The 17,595-nt window shown below is 38.3% G+C and overlaps 1 protein-coding gene across 1 annotated transcript in view; it reads right to left on the bottom strand.

Annotated features, from left to right (window-relative positions):
* The window catches only part of LARP4B (La ribonucleoprotein 4B), a 58,999-nt gene that overhangs the window by 26,891 nt on the left and 14,513 nt on the right, over positions 1–17,595 (bottom strand). The window contains exon 2 of the mRNA XM_042473191.1: positions 4,079–4,212. Within this exon, the coding sequence (XP_042329125.1) occupies positions 4,079–4,159 (81 nt within the window). The 5' untranslated portion in view covers positions 4,160–4,212. The remainder of the gene's footprint in view (positions 1–4,078; positions 4,213–17,595) is intronic.

A 17,595-nucleotide genomic window follows, 5' to 3' on the forward strand; every position in this document is an offset into this window, starting at 1 on the left:
AACTATTTGAAGTTGAAAATATTTTAATATTGCTGTCTAAAATATTTGCATGGCTGCAGAAAGCTTCAAAATGTGAAATATCTTCTGGTTTCAAGAGATGCTCTAGATTATCTTGTTTAGAACAGCTGGATGTTTCTCCAGCTTGATAAGCATATATGGTCCCAAATTCATCTTCATGCCCTGTAAATCTCTGTCTGCTTTCCAACTTTAGATTATTCTCTTGTTCTTCTGTATCACTTTGACTTACAAAGTCAAAATCATAGGTTGTTTTGTAAAAGTCTGATGTAAACTTTGGATTTCCTAATGACTGTTCTGATTTCCCCCCTGCTGCAATATTTAGATTTCCACTAAATGCAGACGTCAGAGAGCCAGTGTCACAGTTATTCCCATAATCAAGAGTGGAACTGGATGCACATGACATATGTTTTAATAGTACAGGATACTGCATGTACTTCTCTATGTGCATAGGTGTTGGAGAATCACTGTTTTCATTAACTGATTCATTCACAAAGATTCTACTACCTAGCATATCCATTTCCTGAGTTCTATTTTGAGGAAGTTCCTCAGCAAGTGCTCGTGCCCTTAGACCATCTGTTTCTAGATTGTCAGAGTTTAACCTATAGACCCCATTCTGTAAGCCAACAGAAGTTTTTATTTCTGTTTCATTTTCTGGCACCAAACTACCTTCTTTTATGTCATAAGATGCATCTTTCAGGATGCTGGTGTCACTTGGCATCTGCACTGGCTTCTCAATTTGGAATTCTTTCATACTTTCTGAAGGCCTAGTCATACTATACACTTCTTGAACAACTGAATCTTTTATATCTGAAGTAGTGTCACCATGCATGAAGTCTTGTCCTTCTACTAAATCAATTCTCACATCGTCATCAACTACACAAATACTGTAGAACTCATTTTTAGTGCTTCTATGATGCCTGTCTATATCAAGATATGCAAAAGCTGAAGCTGCTGTTTCTGTATCAGTTTTGCTTGAAATTATTACATTGCAATTACTTTTAACAGTAATTGCAGGCTCTACTTCATCTTGCAGTAATAAGCACTCAGGTGGTTTTTTAGTGTATGTATTTAAGGCTTTGGGGAAGAAACTTCCTTGGCTTAAATCCACTGGCACACATGAAGTGGGTGGACATTCAAATGTACAGCATGGATTTTTAGTTAAGGTAGATCCAGTTTCACTATTGCTATTAATATGGTAGCTGCCTCCATTATTCACACATTGAGCATTACTATTGCTATTTTCCCTGAGACTTCCATCAGCCACATCCTGTATTGGTTCACAGCCTTGTAAACTGTTATACCTACGCAAAACCCCCTCCACATTAAGCAGAAGACTAGAAGGTCTACTAGTGATATGGCTAGCTTCAGCAATCCCTACGCCATAGTTTAAATGATATTTAGATGGTTCCATGCAGTTGTCATGACCCGCAACTTCTCCATACACAGTCTCTTGGGTTACATGCAGTTCCTGCCTTTCCATGGTCTCCAAAATTGAAGTTAAAGTTTTACTTATCCCATTTTCAGAGGCCTCCTCTTCTGTAGTTTTTTGCAATAGGCTCATTTTCTCATTTTTGCTGTTATTCAGTTCTTTACTGAAACAACAACCCATTTTTCAGTTCTCTTTTGCAATTCCTGGAACTATAAGCTCCTTTCTGCATGCATCCACTTCACTAAGACTGCTGGGGAGGCAAGCCAACACCCAGATGCCAAAAATAGTACTGTCTAATCAGTGCAGGGGGCTCATATGCTATTGCCACTCAAAATGGAAAGCACTGTTACTAAGAAATGCCTTAGTATATTATCATACATACTCCAAATAATATAGCTTATAATCACACTTTTCTGGCTAATATTATGGACTGGGAATATTGATTTTTTTCCAGTTCTGAACAATTTTTTAGGTAGACACTGCAGCAATGTCTTATAAGGAAAACAATGCCTTGTGAGAAAGATAGACACATCTAATATTAATAATGTGTAAACACTTTTACTTCTGTCTTTTTAAATTATTTTGTCTTTTTTAATTACTATAACCTGCCTTGAATCCCAATGTGGGAGAAAGGCGGGATATTAATCCTTTAAACAAACAAACATATAAATAACTGGATTCTGAAATAGGGGTACATGCACTTCTAACGTGCTGCATACTGCAGGCTCATTTAACAGAATGAGGAAATAATCTGATAAACAGACACTATGGCTGCATCTGCACAGCAGAAAGTTTTGACACCACTTTAACTATCATGGCTCAATGCAATGGAATTCTGGGAACTGTAGTTTTCTCAGTCATTTAGCATTCTCTGTCAGAGTTCTGGTCCCACAACAAACTACAGTTCCCAGAATTCCACAGCACTGAGCCATAGTAAAGTAGTGTCAAACTGGATTGTTTCTGCAGTGTGGATACAGCCTGTGAGATTTCCATTCAGATTAAATTTATAATTTCAACATTGAAAAAGTAGTACCAACCTAAACTACATGTGGGGGACAGAAGGGAAAAAATATTACCGTTTGCTGACGTTCAACAGTATTTTACATGGTAATCTCCAATAAAGAAATCCCATTCTAGCTACAACACATATGGCATTCAGTATACAGGTTGAGGACCCATTATTCAAAAATGCTTGGAACCAGAACCATTTCAGAGTTGGGATTTTTTTCTGATTTTGGAATACAAGTAGTCTAGTACGTACTTGTACTGTACTGGTGAGGCTGAAGAAAGATGAGGCTGGAGAAAGACATTAAGATCTTTGAAATGGCCAGAATCCAAGTGTAGTGCTTGGCACGAATCCATGCTTCCCACCATTTCACAGATCCTCACATCTTTCCCCAGCCTCACAAATACAAGTACTGTATATAGTACACTATTAGCATTTCAAAATATAAATCCAAAATATTCCAAAATCAAAGTCTCAAAGCATCATGTCGGCACTCAAAAAGTTTCAGTTTTTGGATTTCTGGATTAGGGATTCTCAAACTGTATTTAGTAGAAGAAAGAGTAAGAAGTCAATGAAATAACTTTCCTCATGTTGTAACTTCACCAGGATTGCTAAACAGGTTTTGCTGCAATCTGACTAGGATGAGTAAGCAGTTCTCAATGCTAGCTTTCTATCCTGTATTTATACACTGGCCAATATTATCACTAGATTCTGAGTCAGATTCTTCTCTGGGTTACCTTAATAGCAGGCCACAAAAGTTCCCAAGTTCCCCAGAAACAAGATGACATGGAATGTTTTGCCAAAAAAAAATTTTTTTTTGCATCTTTCACTGCAGCACCTGCAGCAAGAAATGTACTTGATGCTGTTGCTTCCAACATGCTCATAATAGCTCAAATTCAGAGATTTCTGAAGATATCAAAGTTTTACTCATCTCAGCAAGAAAGTCAAATACCAAGAAAGCAAGCTAGCAAGCAGATGTTCTGGGCTACAACTCTCACCAGCCTCAGCTGGCACAACCAGGGGTGAGTGATATAAGTCAAACTTCTGGAGGATGGAGTCTTGGGGAAAGCTTCTTGCAGACAACAAACAAATCAACCATGTTTTCCAGTGTCTAAACTAGATTGAACTGAAAAGAAAAGAAAAGCAAGCTCCCTTTGTGAGAATATTCTATTATTCATACTTCTTGGACAGTTAGGTTTTAAGATCTCACTTGGTTTTATTTAAAATCACATCTATACTACAACCAGAGAGTACTGCTAGCTATATAAAACTTGTGTCATTTGTCTGAGGCACACAGACCATGAACAAAATACTTACAGTCTTGTTACAGACCTGAAGACCCTATGTAACAATGTAAATCCTCAAGCATATTCAAAACTTTAACTCTGTTACCCCACAGTTTATCTCCAACAGAATCTGAGGTTATTTCTACTCTACGTATGGCAAGCACAACCAACTGCTAAAGGATAGCATCCATTTTATGTACTTAGCAGAACTGCATGATAATTAATAATGTGCAAAGTGCAGTGTAATTCTTTTGGAAATCAGTGTGACAAGTTTGAAAGAATATAGAGCAGTACCTAAAATAATTTCATTTTCATGAAAGACTTCATCACAATACTTACTAGATGAGAACTATCTTTAACTTCTTGTACTTGCTGCACCTGCGGTTCAGCCACAACTTTAGTGTCCTGATCAGAAGTCATGAGCTGCCTGCTTTCTGGCTCCTCAGAGAGAACTGTATTGATCTCCGTCTAAGCTGCAAGGCAGAAGAAAAGAAAGTCAAAAAATGCATGCTATTCAGCTAGCAGTGGTGAACAGAAGACAATGCTAGTTGATGTATTTGGCACATTACTCTAAAAATGTCCATAGTTTGTACCTGAACTTCCATGAAGATCACCTGACTTGGTTCTTTTCAGCAATATTCAGTTACACCGGTAAATAAACTCCACTGATTTTCTAATGCATAAATGTAATAAGATGGAAACTCACAAAAATGTACCCCATTCCATGCCATTCCAGGGGCTGTTGAGCCTAAGGAATAGAAGTGTAACTTGTAGTAGGTGAGAGTAGCCAGCAGCCCCACTGTCCAATTAAAGATCTGATCACACATCTTGAGATCCAAACCCCAGTTACTACAGTGCCTCTAATCTCAAATACTCTATTCCATTGTCTGATTTTTTTGGTCTTACTATCAGAAAATTACTCTCTAAAGAACAAAATTTCAGCTTGTCAAGTTTGGCAATGGAGAAGAGACTGTAAGAGTAAATGTAGGTGACCTGTCAAACCAATGTTTAAAGAAACAGTAGTGTCCATTTCATGATACACTGAACTGATAGACTGGCCAGTTGACTCCTTGGAAACAACTGGTATTTGCAATACAGAGTGGACAGATGACTACAGTCGTCCCTTCTTATACACGGATTTTTTATACACGGATTTAAGCATACACGGTTTGAAAATGTTACAAAAAAGTATAAATTTACCTTGATTTTCCATTTTTTATAAGGGACACCATTTTGCTATGTCATTATATGCAATGGGACTTGAGCATACACGGATTTTGTTATACATGGGAGATCTTGGAACCAAACCCCAGCGTATAACAAGGGTCCACTGTATACTTGTTTGCCTAGAAGACTAGCAATGTTTATAATTAAGTTTCCCCATCAATGAAAAGTGTTACTGCTTGCTGTTAATAATGGCATCAACAAAAAATACAAGAGCACAGTGTTAAAGTGTGAGAATTATTGATCTATGAAAAAGAAAAAAAGTATTATTTGCCACAGACTTTTGGATAATGCTGAATGTGTCTAGGATTAAAAGTGAAGCCATTGAAAATTACAGTTAAGACAATCTGAGATGAATCCTTGATATTTATATAACATATACAATGACAAAACTAAATGACAAATTGCATGTAAACATAATCCACTTGGTTTGTCACCTTTGTAAGATTGTGAATGATGCATTTTTATATGTTTATACTAGTTGCGAAGTAACTAGTGCTGTGCTTATGTCAGGGAAACAAAATCCTTGCTGAGTACTAAAACCTGCAGTTGCCACTGGAGAACTAAAGCAAGTCGCATAAGATACTGTAGAGATGCCAGCAACTTTTCTTCCTTGGAACAGTGCTGAACATTCTCTGCCTAAGGACAAAATGCATCTCCAACAGGAAAGGGCACTACAATACTGTTTATTCTCCCTTTTTATCATAGCACTTTGTATACTATTAACATACGTCATTATACCTTGCACAGCAGGCATCTGTTTCCATTTGCTACACTACAGATGTGAAATGTTTTAATTTGGAGAGTGCAGGGAACAATAGCTCTTGTTTTTATTCATCAAAACTATTACTGTCCATTTCAGGACCTGTTCACAAACACTTTTGACTCTGTTCTTAATGTTATTAAGGACTGCTAAAACGTTAAGTGTGGTAGAGGCTTGCAGCCAAAGATCTGTCTAGATATTTGAAATGTGTGTTTTTGTACCTCCTGTCCATATTTACCTCTCTCAATACTACTTAATAACTGGATACTCTTTTTCCAGCCTTTTCCAGCTCCATTCTATGGAACAAATTTCTCTTCCCAATCCTATCCCTTAGTCACTCCAGTTTCCCTTAGCTTCTGTTTGCCTGCTGCTTTAAGGCACTACATACTTTTGCTTGCCTGTCCCTAATCCTAGGACTGAAGCAGATCAATCCAAAACAACTGTGTTTGAGGTGGTCACAAGAAGTACCGATAAAAAAAATATAGCATAACATACAAGCTCAGATGTCTTGGTCATATTCATACAAACGTCTTCTACAAGCAGTTAAAAAAAAAGAAAGAAACAGTAGAGCAGGGGAAGATGCTGGAGATTACTATGAGTGGCTTTTAAACTGTGATTACAAATGGGAAAAGACAGCTCTGGCGATAGCTATCACACAATGCTGCCTCCGACCTGTAGCTGCTGCATCTTCCAATCACGATTAGGGTATTTCTTTTCAATGTTGTTGTGTGCCTTCAACTTATGGCAACTGTAAAGTGAACCTATCATGGGGCTTTCTCAGCAAGTTTCTTCAGAGGGGGTTTGCCATTGTCATCCTTTAATAATAATAATAATAATAATAATAATAATAATAATAATCCTCTGAGAGAGAGTGGCTTGCCCAAGGCTACCCACTGGGTTTACATGGCCATGCCAAGATTCAAACTCTGGTCTCCGGTGTTTAGTCCAATGTGTAAACCACTACATGACACTGGCTCCCTTTTCAATGACAGGGGAAAAAAGACTTTGAGGAAAATCTAGCAATATAATAATAATCCAAGTTTATGATCCAACTACTATATAAAGGCAGAAGAAAAAGAAACTGAAAAACTCTATGCTGGGCTTGAGGAGGACATTGATCACACACCAAAACAGAATCCTAGAGCAAAATTGAGACTGTTGTGCTATGGACGTATCATGGAAAGACAATAATGCTTGGTAAAATAGAAGTCAGTAGGAAAAGAGGAAAACCACATTATAGATAGATAGACTCAGACAAGGGAGCCATTGCTCTTAGTCTGTGGGACCTGAACAGGGCTGTTGATCAGAGAGCGACCTGGAGGTCTTTCATTCATAGGGTCACCATAAGTTGAAAATGACTTGAAGGTGGTTAACTACAACAACAACAAAAGACAAGTGTATGTCACGATCAGTACTTTACAACTGAGAACAGACGGATTCCAACCATCAGCTGTGCCCTATTAGGCATGCTTTGTAAAATTCCCTGGAATGTATTTATGGAGATAATTGTGAAAGTAATCAAACTGAGACATTCCCCAGAATTTGACTGCTCCCAGATATGTGAGTTCGCATCTATTCCTAAATATTTATCAAATACGATAAATGCTTAAGTACATATCAATTTAATAACACTTATGTGTGATAGTATACATAATTAATACATTTTATTAGCATTTATTAAGTTTTTGTTGATTCTATTAAGCAGATACTAGTAAAGGATTAATAATTTTGAGCATGCTACATACAATGTCTGACACAATAACAGAATGACTGTATATTCTAATCTAAACATTATTTGTTACAAATCTGTGAACATTGGGGAGCTTAGACTAGGGCTAAACTGAAATGGATGTCCCAGTATACAACCATTTTTGTCAGGATCTCTGAAAGAGCAGAGTTTTAGTGATTTGGCAAGACGGCAAAAATTCCAGTTCTTAGAATTATCCCTGGTTAGGATTGTTCCATTTGGCAAATTAAACAATAATGTCCTTACTGTAAATGGACTTCATTTTTCCTTAGCGTAAAACTTCACCTTTTGTGGCAACATACAGCACTACCATCAGATGAAGTACATGATCTTTAAACTGACTACACCACCTACAGATAAATGAGAGAAAAGAGCCACTAAAAAAATCATGGCTGGGACTAGCTACAAAAGAGGCAGACTTAGTATTTCAGTGGCTGTCCTGCCCCCATATCACTATTTAAGGCAACCAGTGAACTGAGAGACCACTGAGCTCAGCCCTTCCTTGGGGTTGTTCTGCTCCCAAGCAGAGATATGGGGTGCAAAAATTACACCATCAGTGTATGTGCTTATCCATAACTGTCTGGACTATTGGACTTTGATCAACCATGTTAGATGGGCTAAACATAGGATATAAAGTTCTAGGTAATTAAAAAACAACAGATAAATGAACAGACTGACAAATGAATACACTGCTAGGCTTCTTTCTGTTTAATAATAATAAATAATAATAAATATTTATTTATTTGTATCCCGCCCCTGATAACAATAGTGGCGGCTAACAAGTTAAAAATACAAAAACTATCAATCCCTAGTACCTCCCCCCTTAAAAGGTATTAATACTAGAGAATTAAAACCATATAAGTTAAAACTGCAGGTCAAACAACATAACAATAATCAATATAACAATAATCAATGGGAGCGGCGGTATCTATTTATTCATAGGAGTTTCCTGAGGCCGGGTTCTCTATTCTGGAAAGGCCTGCCAGAAGAGATCCGTCAGCCTTTTTAAAGCTGTCTAAGGATGTAAGCAGACAGATCTCATCTGGCAGGCCATTCCACAATTTGGGGGCGACGATGGAAAATGCCCTCTGGGAGGTAGCCGAGAGCCTAGATTTTTGTGGCTGATGTAGGCCTCTCCCAGAGGACCGGAGTGCATGGAGAGGATTATAGGGGAGAAAGCGGTCCCGAAGATAGTTTGGACCTAAGCCATTTAGGGCTTTAAAGGTAATAACCAACACCTTGTACTGGTGTTTCACTCTCTTGCTTTTCAGTCATAAGTATAAGTAGGCAACACAAAATGTGATGTCTGTGTTCACAGTCTTACACTTATCCTTTAGTGAAATAAAGTGTTCAGCTTTTTGTTCTGAATCATTTTTTTTCTCAACATGACATTCAACTGGTAAGTTGTTTGGAGAGTGAACTGCAGTGAAGATACAGTAGGCCTTTAGTATCTGTTGGTGTTCCAGGACCCTTGTGAATGCTGAAGTCCCATTAAGAGCAATGACATTGTCCTTTATGGCAAATGGCAAAATCAAGGGTTTGCTTTTTGGAATTAAAAAACAAAAACATACAATTCCAAGCCATGGGTCATTGAATCTGTGGATATGGAGGGCCAATTGTATTATAACTATACTTACAGATACTACAGTTATTCATCAGCAAAAGAAAGTTAAACTCTTGTTTACGACTACAGCACTTTAGGTATGTGACTTTTTAAATAACAGTATTCTTTCAGGTGTTGTTAATTTTAAGGGAAACTATTCCCGACATTATTACAAATACTCAAATAAAAATGTTCACATAAAACTTTGGATGCTTGAATGTAATATTTAAACCAAATGAGCAAAATCAGATATTATTTAGAGCACTGAAACTTCTCCAGTTCTGCTTTTTACAGAAAATTTACATCACTATCCCAAGTAGCCCCTCGTGTCATATGGCAAACAGCTTTTGAATTACATAGGTGGAGAGAGCAATTGTTCATAGAAAAAAGGCTAGCAATATTATTTGGTCTGTGTCCCAAAATCCACTGGATGCACGTAAATCCTTGGGTCTAACAGCTCTCTGGGATACTTCCCTCAACTATAGATGGTGCCTGGGAGTTACAAGAACTCACCTTGACACTGAATGTCTTTATATTCCAAATATCTAATTCCTGAGTCATATTTTCTATGAATTTGAAATGGGAAACAACACACTTCATTTGCCCACCACTTGAAGATTTACTTTTCCTTTTTCAGAATGCGAAATATGAAGCACAGGTACCCATATGACCCTGTCTCATTTTTCTACATAAACTATTTTGCTTCAGTCTTCTCTGAGTCTTAGAATTCTGCTGTATACATCACAAATAGCTGAATGGATCAACTTTCTCAGAGATACTGCACAATTATCCCCAATGGAATTGTATGAAAAAGTTGAATGGCTAGTTCAGCAAAGGGAGACATTAAAGATGCAATCATCCTTGTGGTTGGGTATCTGGTGCTTACAACATGGATGGAGAATATGTGGCCATCCATATTTTGTTGGACTGTAACTTCCATGATCCCTCACTGTTAATTACACTACCTACAACCAATGGGAGTTGCAATTAAACAACAACTATAAGGTCAAAAGCTTCCCAGTCCTGGGCTAATTTAAAATCTCATGGCATACTAGTTTTTCCTAACATATAACTTGAGAATTACAGGTTCTAAAAGTTTTGGGAACTCTGATACTGCAATTACTCTCCCTGAGTCAAGTGAGGATCCAACAGGTGTTAATTTACTAATAGACATAAAACTCTTAAGAGCTGTGTCACATAATAGATGGATGCCAGCCACTGGCACTGGGTATTCCATGCTCAATCTTGGCAGGAACATTAGTTGTTTCTGGTGATCTGGCTGAGCACCCAGTTCTAGTTCATCCTTGGCCTACTTCATCCATCTCTTTGAGGCAAAGTAGGAAAAACTCATTTGCTTACTCACAAAGCCTCTTTCAAAAGACATTACTGAAGATGCTGGCAATATTAGGTTATGGGACTATGCTTCTGAAGCTACTGTAAGTTGCTATAGTTAAGAGTTCTAATTGCAGAGATACTGTATTCATTACACAGCTAAGGGATATGATATCTGTAGTTAATTTTACCTATAAAGGCTTAGAATAGCTTCTGAAGCATGCTTCCTGACACAATACTGGATGCATTTATTTATAATAAACCCCTTGGCTATACTAAGTTATTTGAAGGGATGCTACAAATAATATGCCTTCAAGGAAAAGAAGAAGAGTCCATTTTACGTCACATTTGTATAAATCTTATTTCTGTTCAAGCACTGCAAAGTGCTCTGGACAACAAAGCTAGCTATGACAGGGCTGAACAATCCAAAAGTTCTTTGTGGTTCTGCCAAAACCAACTCAGCATTTGAGGTGCGTAGCAACAGACATGGATGTGCGGCTGATTGCCCTAGCTCAAAGTTCAAGAAGCAGCTTCAGAGGACGTGTCTTTGTAGAAAAAAACAGCACATATTAACATCCACTGGCATCCATCATTTGTGCATCATCATAAAGATGCAGCTAAGATAGGCCAAAACCTATACAAAATGAATATGTTTTATGCTGCTTTAAAGTAATTACAATGACATGTGTTCACCCACTATGTTCTCTGAATGTTACAACTCAGGGGTTCAGTCATTTCAGAGACATATTCAAGAGCAAATTTAGGGCACTGCTGAAACAGAAATTATGGACCTAGTAAAATTCATCTTAACTTGCTGGAATGTTTCAATCATAGAATTGCAGAGTTGGAAGAGACCACAAGGGCCATCCAATCCAACCCACTGCCATGTAGGAATTCTCAATCAAAACATCCCTGGCAGATGACTATCCAGCCTCTGCTTAAAGACCTCTAAGGAAAGAGACTCCACTACACTCCGAGGGAGTGTGTTCCACTGTCGAACAGCTCTTGCTGTCAGGAAGTTCCTCCTAATGTTGAGGTGGAATCTTTTTTCCTGGAGCTTGCACCCACTGTTCCGCGTTCTAGTCTCTGGAGCAGCAGAAAACAAGCTTCTTCCCTCCTCAATATGACATCCCTTCAAATATTTATAAACAGGGCTATCATATCACCTCTTAACCTTCACTCCTCCAGGCTAAACATCCCCAGTTCCCTAAGTCATTCCTCATAGGGATGGTTTCTAGACCCTTCACCATTTTAGTCACCCTCCTTTGGACACACTCCAGTTTTGCAACATCCTATTTGAATTGTGGTGCCCAGAACTGGACACAGTATTCCAGGTGAGGCCTCACCAAAGCAATCATTTTTAAAGCTTTGTTTGAAACGAGTGGCTTCAGAAGGTCAATGCATCACACACCCCTGGGAAAAGGCAGAATATAAATAATAATAATAATGATGATGATGATGTCTGGGGAAGATGTGCAAGATCCTTTCTCATTCTTTGGCAAGTGTGTGGGGAAATACTGTGTGTGGGGAGATCACTTACTAAGTACGGTCTATCTACTCACTATGAGTAAGGATCAGCAATATACCATATTTTCCAGCGTATAAGACAACCGGGCATATAAGACGACCCCCAACTTTTAATATAAAAAAATAGAATTTAGGATATGCTCACTGTACAAAGCTACCCCTATTCCTTGGAAGCTGGCAGCAAGCTGTGCACGCATGCGCCGGCTCCCCAGGCCTCCGGAGGCCCCTTAGAAGCCGGCGTGGGGCTGCCGGCTTCCCAGGCCTCCAGAGGTCTGAGAAGCCGGCGGCCCCAGAGCGTGCACCCAGTGTACAAGACGGCCCCTGACTTTTGACCCAATTTTAGAGGGTCAAAAAGTCGTCTTGTACGCCAGAAAATACGGTATTGCAGCCTCCCACCTACTCTGTGAATTAACTGTTGATGCTGAACCTTCCTCCAGTACACTGTCAGGGAATTTTCAGCTCTCCACACATTGACATACCACTATTCTGATGATACTTCACAAATGGACAGCTGATTCTTTGTAATTTTAACCACGCTGTATTTTATAATTACACAGACCCATTTGGGGCCCTGAACCCACACTAACAGTATCACATTGAAGTGACTGTATTGGACATGTACCATTTGATTGTTGATTACTGGCTGACTGATGTACAAAATGCAACATCAAATTTAGAACTACTTCCAAATACTTGCCTCAAATCTATTACAAAAATTCAGCAAATCTACTGGTGCAGCATATGAAACTGCATATTATGACATGCTGGCCTTTTGACATTTTGAAATACAGGATAGTTTCCAAGAGTTGTTTCAAAATACACAAATAGTTACACTCAGTAACAAGAAAGCTTGAATAATCCTGAAATAAAATGTAAACTTGGGGTAAAAAAAAAAACTTCATGAGACATAAACCTAAAAGAGAAGCTGTAACCAGTTTTCCAACTGGTTACAAAACAGAAACTGTACATAACTCCATTTCTCTAATGCAGGGTTCAAAATGAGCCTTTTCTTCCAGCAACAAAAAACCAAAATGAAGAAAGAATGCCAAATCTGTTCTTGTGTTCAACTCAGATGGAATCAACTTGAATGGAATCTGTTTTTAAAAGTCCGTATTTTCTCTTTCTCTTTCTCATTTCAAGTCAACAAGATACAGATTCACATCAAGCATTACAACTTCATATAATGCCATTTCCTAGTGGTCTCATTAAAGGAAAAAAGTTTTATATTTGCTGCTCTTCATTAAGACAAATGTTTCAGACCCTGTTTTAGATAAACAGGTATTTAGCAGTGCTCTACTTAGATCCCTCAATAAGTCATAAATCCAAATATGTAACTGTGAATTTCTATTCGTTTAAGTATACAGTCACAAAGCTTTTATAAATAATCAATCTGTTCTGGAAAACTTTGGCTTGATGACTCATTAGGGATTTTGTTTTATCAGTCATTAGCAACAGGTTTGTTGAGGAACATCATGGAATGGTGGTATAACATGAAATTAGTGATTCAAAACGCTGGAATTGTTTCTAAAACAAATTACTACTACCATTTTACTGAATGTGAAAAAAGAATGTGGTGTATACAAGTACAAAAGAATGTGAATAATAATGATAATAATGCTGCCAACTTTGAACTAAGTATTCTAATTTTACTCTGGATGAAACAGCTGTACCAGAAAGCTTCCAATGTTGGTCTTATTTGAGTATTTCAGTTCAGCATACAGTGGGATTTTAGGTATTCTAATTCAGGACTTAATTTGGTGACAAAATTTGACCAATCCATCTGCTCTCTGCTCTCTCTGTTTTGCTGCTCATGTATACTCATTAGGGAATTCTGGAGGCACCTACAGTTTATCTTATCTTGTCAGTGGGTACTCAAAACTACAGTGCTATCAACTAGTGTACATTCCTGCTCTTTCTAAGCCCCACCTTTGTTACTACATTGTTTACTGCAAACATGCCATCACAAACTGACACCAAAATTTCGTGTTTCTCTAATCTCCAGCCTTCTTTCACTGTCCTGCCATTGCCAATACAGCTAAACTTCCGTCTAGGAAGAAGAGGAAGAAAAGAGAGCTGTGCAGGTACCAAAACCTTTTGGAAAAACAGGTTTTGTTATCAAAGGTTTTGTTAACTGAGTCATGCCTGTATATTCAGACTCTTCAAATGTCTTTAATTCTGACAGGCTTTTGGAAAATAACTTTGAAAAACTAGCATGACCTACAGCTTTTGATCTTTTTTTTAAAAATCTGATGAATAATATAAATGATGAAAACACGCAGGGGTAGCTGTGTTGGCCATTTAATAAATTCAAATAAAAATCCACGATTTTAACTAAGGACAGAAACAACAAAATGCAGGCATTTTACTAACATCTCCAATTTTTCTCCTGTTTGGTATGCAACATCTTGCCTGATGAAAAAGCCAGAGGAGCTTCAAAAGCTTGCAACAAGTATATTGTGCATTTTGGTTGGCCAATAAAGGTATCACTGTTTGGTGGATTTTTGTTTTTAGTAATATAAATGTTGTTTTCTATTCCATATTTGCTGCCCTGCAATCACAGGAAAAAGATAAGATATATGTAAAAATGAAGATAATAATTATAAATAAAAATGATAAATATTTATCATTATAAATAAGAATGATAAACAACGATAATATTTTCATAGGCGAGTATCAAAATAACAGTTTCAACTGGACTCAGCCTTAAACTCAACCATACAATGCTTACTAAGTATTTGTATCAAAACCGTTCAGTAGCTGATTAATGGATTTGCCTGACAAATCTGAACTTATCTTGAGTATAGCACCATCAATGTTTATTACCCATATAAAACGTTTATTACCCATATACTGGCCTATCAGCTCATCACAGAAGAAAAACATCCATTTGGAATTGTGTAAACCCTTTCTCCTAGTGCTAAATTCATCCCCTACCACCTTACAGATCTATCAGCCAAATCCATTAATCAGCCCCTTGCTTATTATTATTTATTAACCTTTATTTATAAAGCGCTGTAAATTTACACAGCGCTGTACATACAATCTTTTTAATTGGATGGTTCCCTACCCTCAGGCTTACAATCTAAAAAGACATGACACAAAGGGAGTGGTGGTGGGGATGGGACCTTTCTAGTAGGATAATACATATAAAATACATAGCAATATAGGAAATGATTCAATAAAACAGGCACCAAAAGAACATCAAATAGTAAACGACAATTATGCAATGCCTGGGAAGGCTTCTCTGAACAGGCTTACTTATATACATAATTTTGGGCTGACCTATTCTGGACATTTTAGCCTAGAACAACTTCTGCTTTCAGATGTGTCAGGCTACAGTCCCTAGAATCTCTGATGGGATAGTCGAAACACATTTGGAGAGCAGCAGGCAGTCCAAGACCTCCCCACTGCACTGACCACCAGAGTAGCCAGAAGGACACAGAGGAGCAGATGGCTGGTAGGTGGTTCAGCATACAGATACCACTAATCCACTGACAACCAGAGTGCCCAGATGGCCGCAGAGGAGCTGATGGCCACCTGGAAGGCCAGCAGATGTAGATCTGCCCCCACATCCCCAGTGACCACCAGATGGGAAGTGTGAGCAGACAGGTAAGGGAGCAGAAACAAATCAATCTAGAACAATGGAATGCATGAATGCAGGTGTAGTGGTGGGTGACACAGGTGGAGGATCTATCCAACACTACAACAGTGACACCATAGCTAACATATGTTAGGTGTTCAGGAAGGAGGCCAAAGATGAAACTCCCTGTGAGACCCTCTCACCAAGAAAACCCCATGAAGAGACAGAGCCAAGCTACACGAAAGGCAGGATTGGAAAGGGTCATTTTGACTCTGCCAAGTAAACAGTGTTCTATTCAGGAAATCAAAATGTATGAAGAAACATGGTGGCTTTTATACTACAAAGATGTAGTGAAAGCAGTCAAAGACTACAATGCAAAGTCAGACCAAATCATGTCAATAAGGCTTCAGGGAAAACCTATAATCACCGCCATAATCCAAATATATGTGCCAACCATAGAGGCAGAGGAAGAAGAAATAGACAACACATCAAGACAGGATTGCGAGCTGATCATAAATGGTTGAAATGATATAGCTGGTAGCAAAGAATAATAAAAAACAGTAGAAAGATTCGGACTAAGAGCATGAAATGAAACAGGAGAGCGACTCGACAGAATTTTGTGAGGCCAACAATCTATTCATTAGCAAGCAATAGCAAGTACATTTCTATACCACTTATCAGTGCACTTAAGCACTCCCTAAGCGGTTTACAAAGTGTAAGCTAATTGCCTCAACAATCTGGGTACTCATTTTAGTGACCTTGGAAGGATGTAAGCCTAAGTCGAGCTTCATTGCAAATACCTTCTTCATACAACTGGACAGGGACTATAGACATGGACATTATCAGATGTTCAATGCAAAAATGAGATAGACTATACAACTAGAAGCAGAATATGAAGAAATTCTATTCTAGCGGTGACAACCAGACCAGGTGCTGACTGTGGAACAGATCATGAACGCCTTCTATATAAAAAAATAAAGTTGGAGAAGAACACAGAACCAGTCATCAAACCAAAATATGATCTCTGCAATATACGAACAAAATTTACAAATAATGCAAGAAATAGATTTGTGCTAGTAAGCATAATTGACTGGGAACCAGCAGAATTATGGTCAGAAGCTAAGGACACAGTCAAGGAAGAATGCAGAAAGACACTCGGAGTGGCCAAAAAAAGAAGAAGAAGAAAAAGAATAAACAATGGATAACAAAGAAAATGCTTTAAGCAGCAAAGGAAAGAAGGCAGCAAAAGAAAACCAGGATATGAACAAAACCAGACCCATGAGGGCAACTGTCTGACTAGTGCAGAAGGACCAATATAATAGCCAATGCAGAGAAACAGAAGACAGCCAAAAAGAGAGAGAGAGAGAGAGAGAGAACTCTTCCTCAAGATCTGGGAACTCAAAAGGAAGTTCAAACCAAGGGTGGGGATGCTATGATCAGATGAGAAACATATTATAAGATCAAAAAGAAAATAAAGAAAAAGATGGAAGCAATACACAGAAAAGCTATATTAAAGTGGGGGGAATGAATGACACATACTGTAGAGTGAAGAACCATATGAAAATGAACCCCAAATCTGGAGAGCAAGGGGGAAGCTGCAAAAAGATACAGTGGGCCCTTCCCTTATGCAGGGATCCATTCTAGGCCCAGACGTGTAAGGGAAATCCAGTGTATGCTGGAGCCCCATTAGAAATAATGGGGCTTGTGTTACAGGCACACGCTCCATTACTTCTTCCAGGATGCACAAGGGCTTTTTCCAGTGCGGCTTTCAGCGTATGCTGAAAGCCATGTAAGGTGCACCTGCATGCCAAAAATATGGAAAACAAACACTGGCCTACAGATGGGAAACAATCAATGTATAGCTCAATCCATAAAAAAGGAGTCGCAAAGGATTACAATACATAGGTCCATAACATTAATTTTCTATGCAAGCAAAATTATGCTCACAATTCTATTGTACAGACTCAGGCCACATATGAAAAGAGAAATCCTAGAGATGCAAGTGGGAGTCAGAAAAGGAAGAGGCACTAGGGTCTATATTGCAAACATACAATGGTTAATGGAGCGTACCAAGGAATTC

This window comes from Sceloporus undulatus, chromosome 6, assembly GCF_019175285.1.
Source record: "Sceloporus undulatus isolate JIND9_A2432 ecotype Alabama chromosome 6, SceUnd_v1.1, whole genome shotgun sequence".
NCBI lineage: Eukaryota > Metazoa > Chordata > Lepidosauria > Squamata > Phrynosomatidae > Sceloporus > Sceloporus undulatus.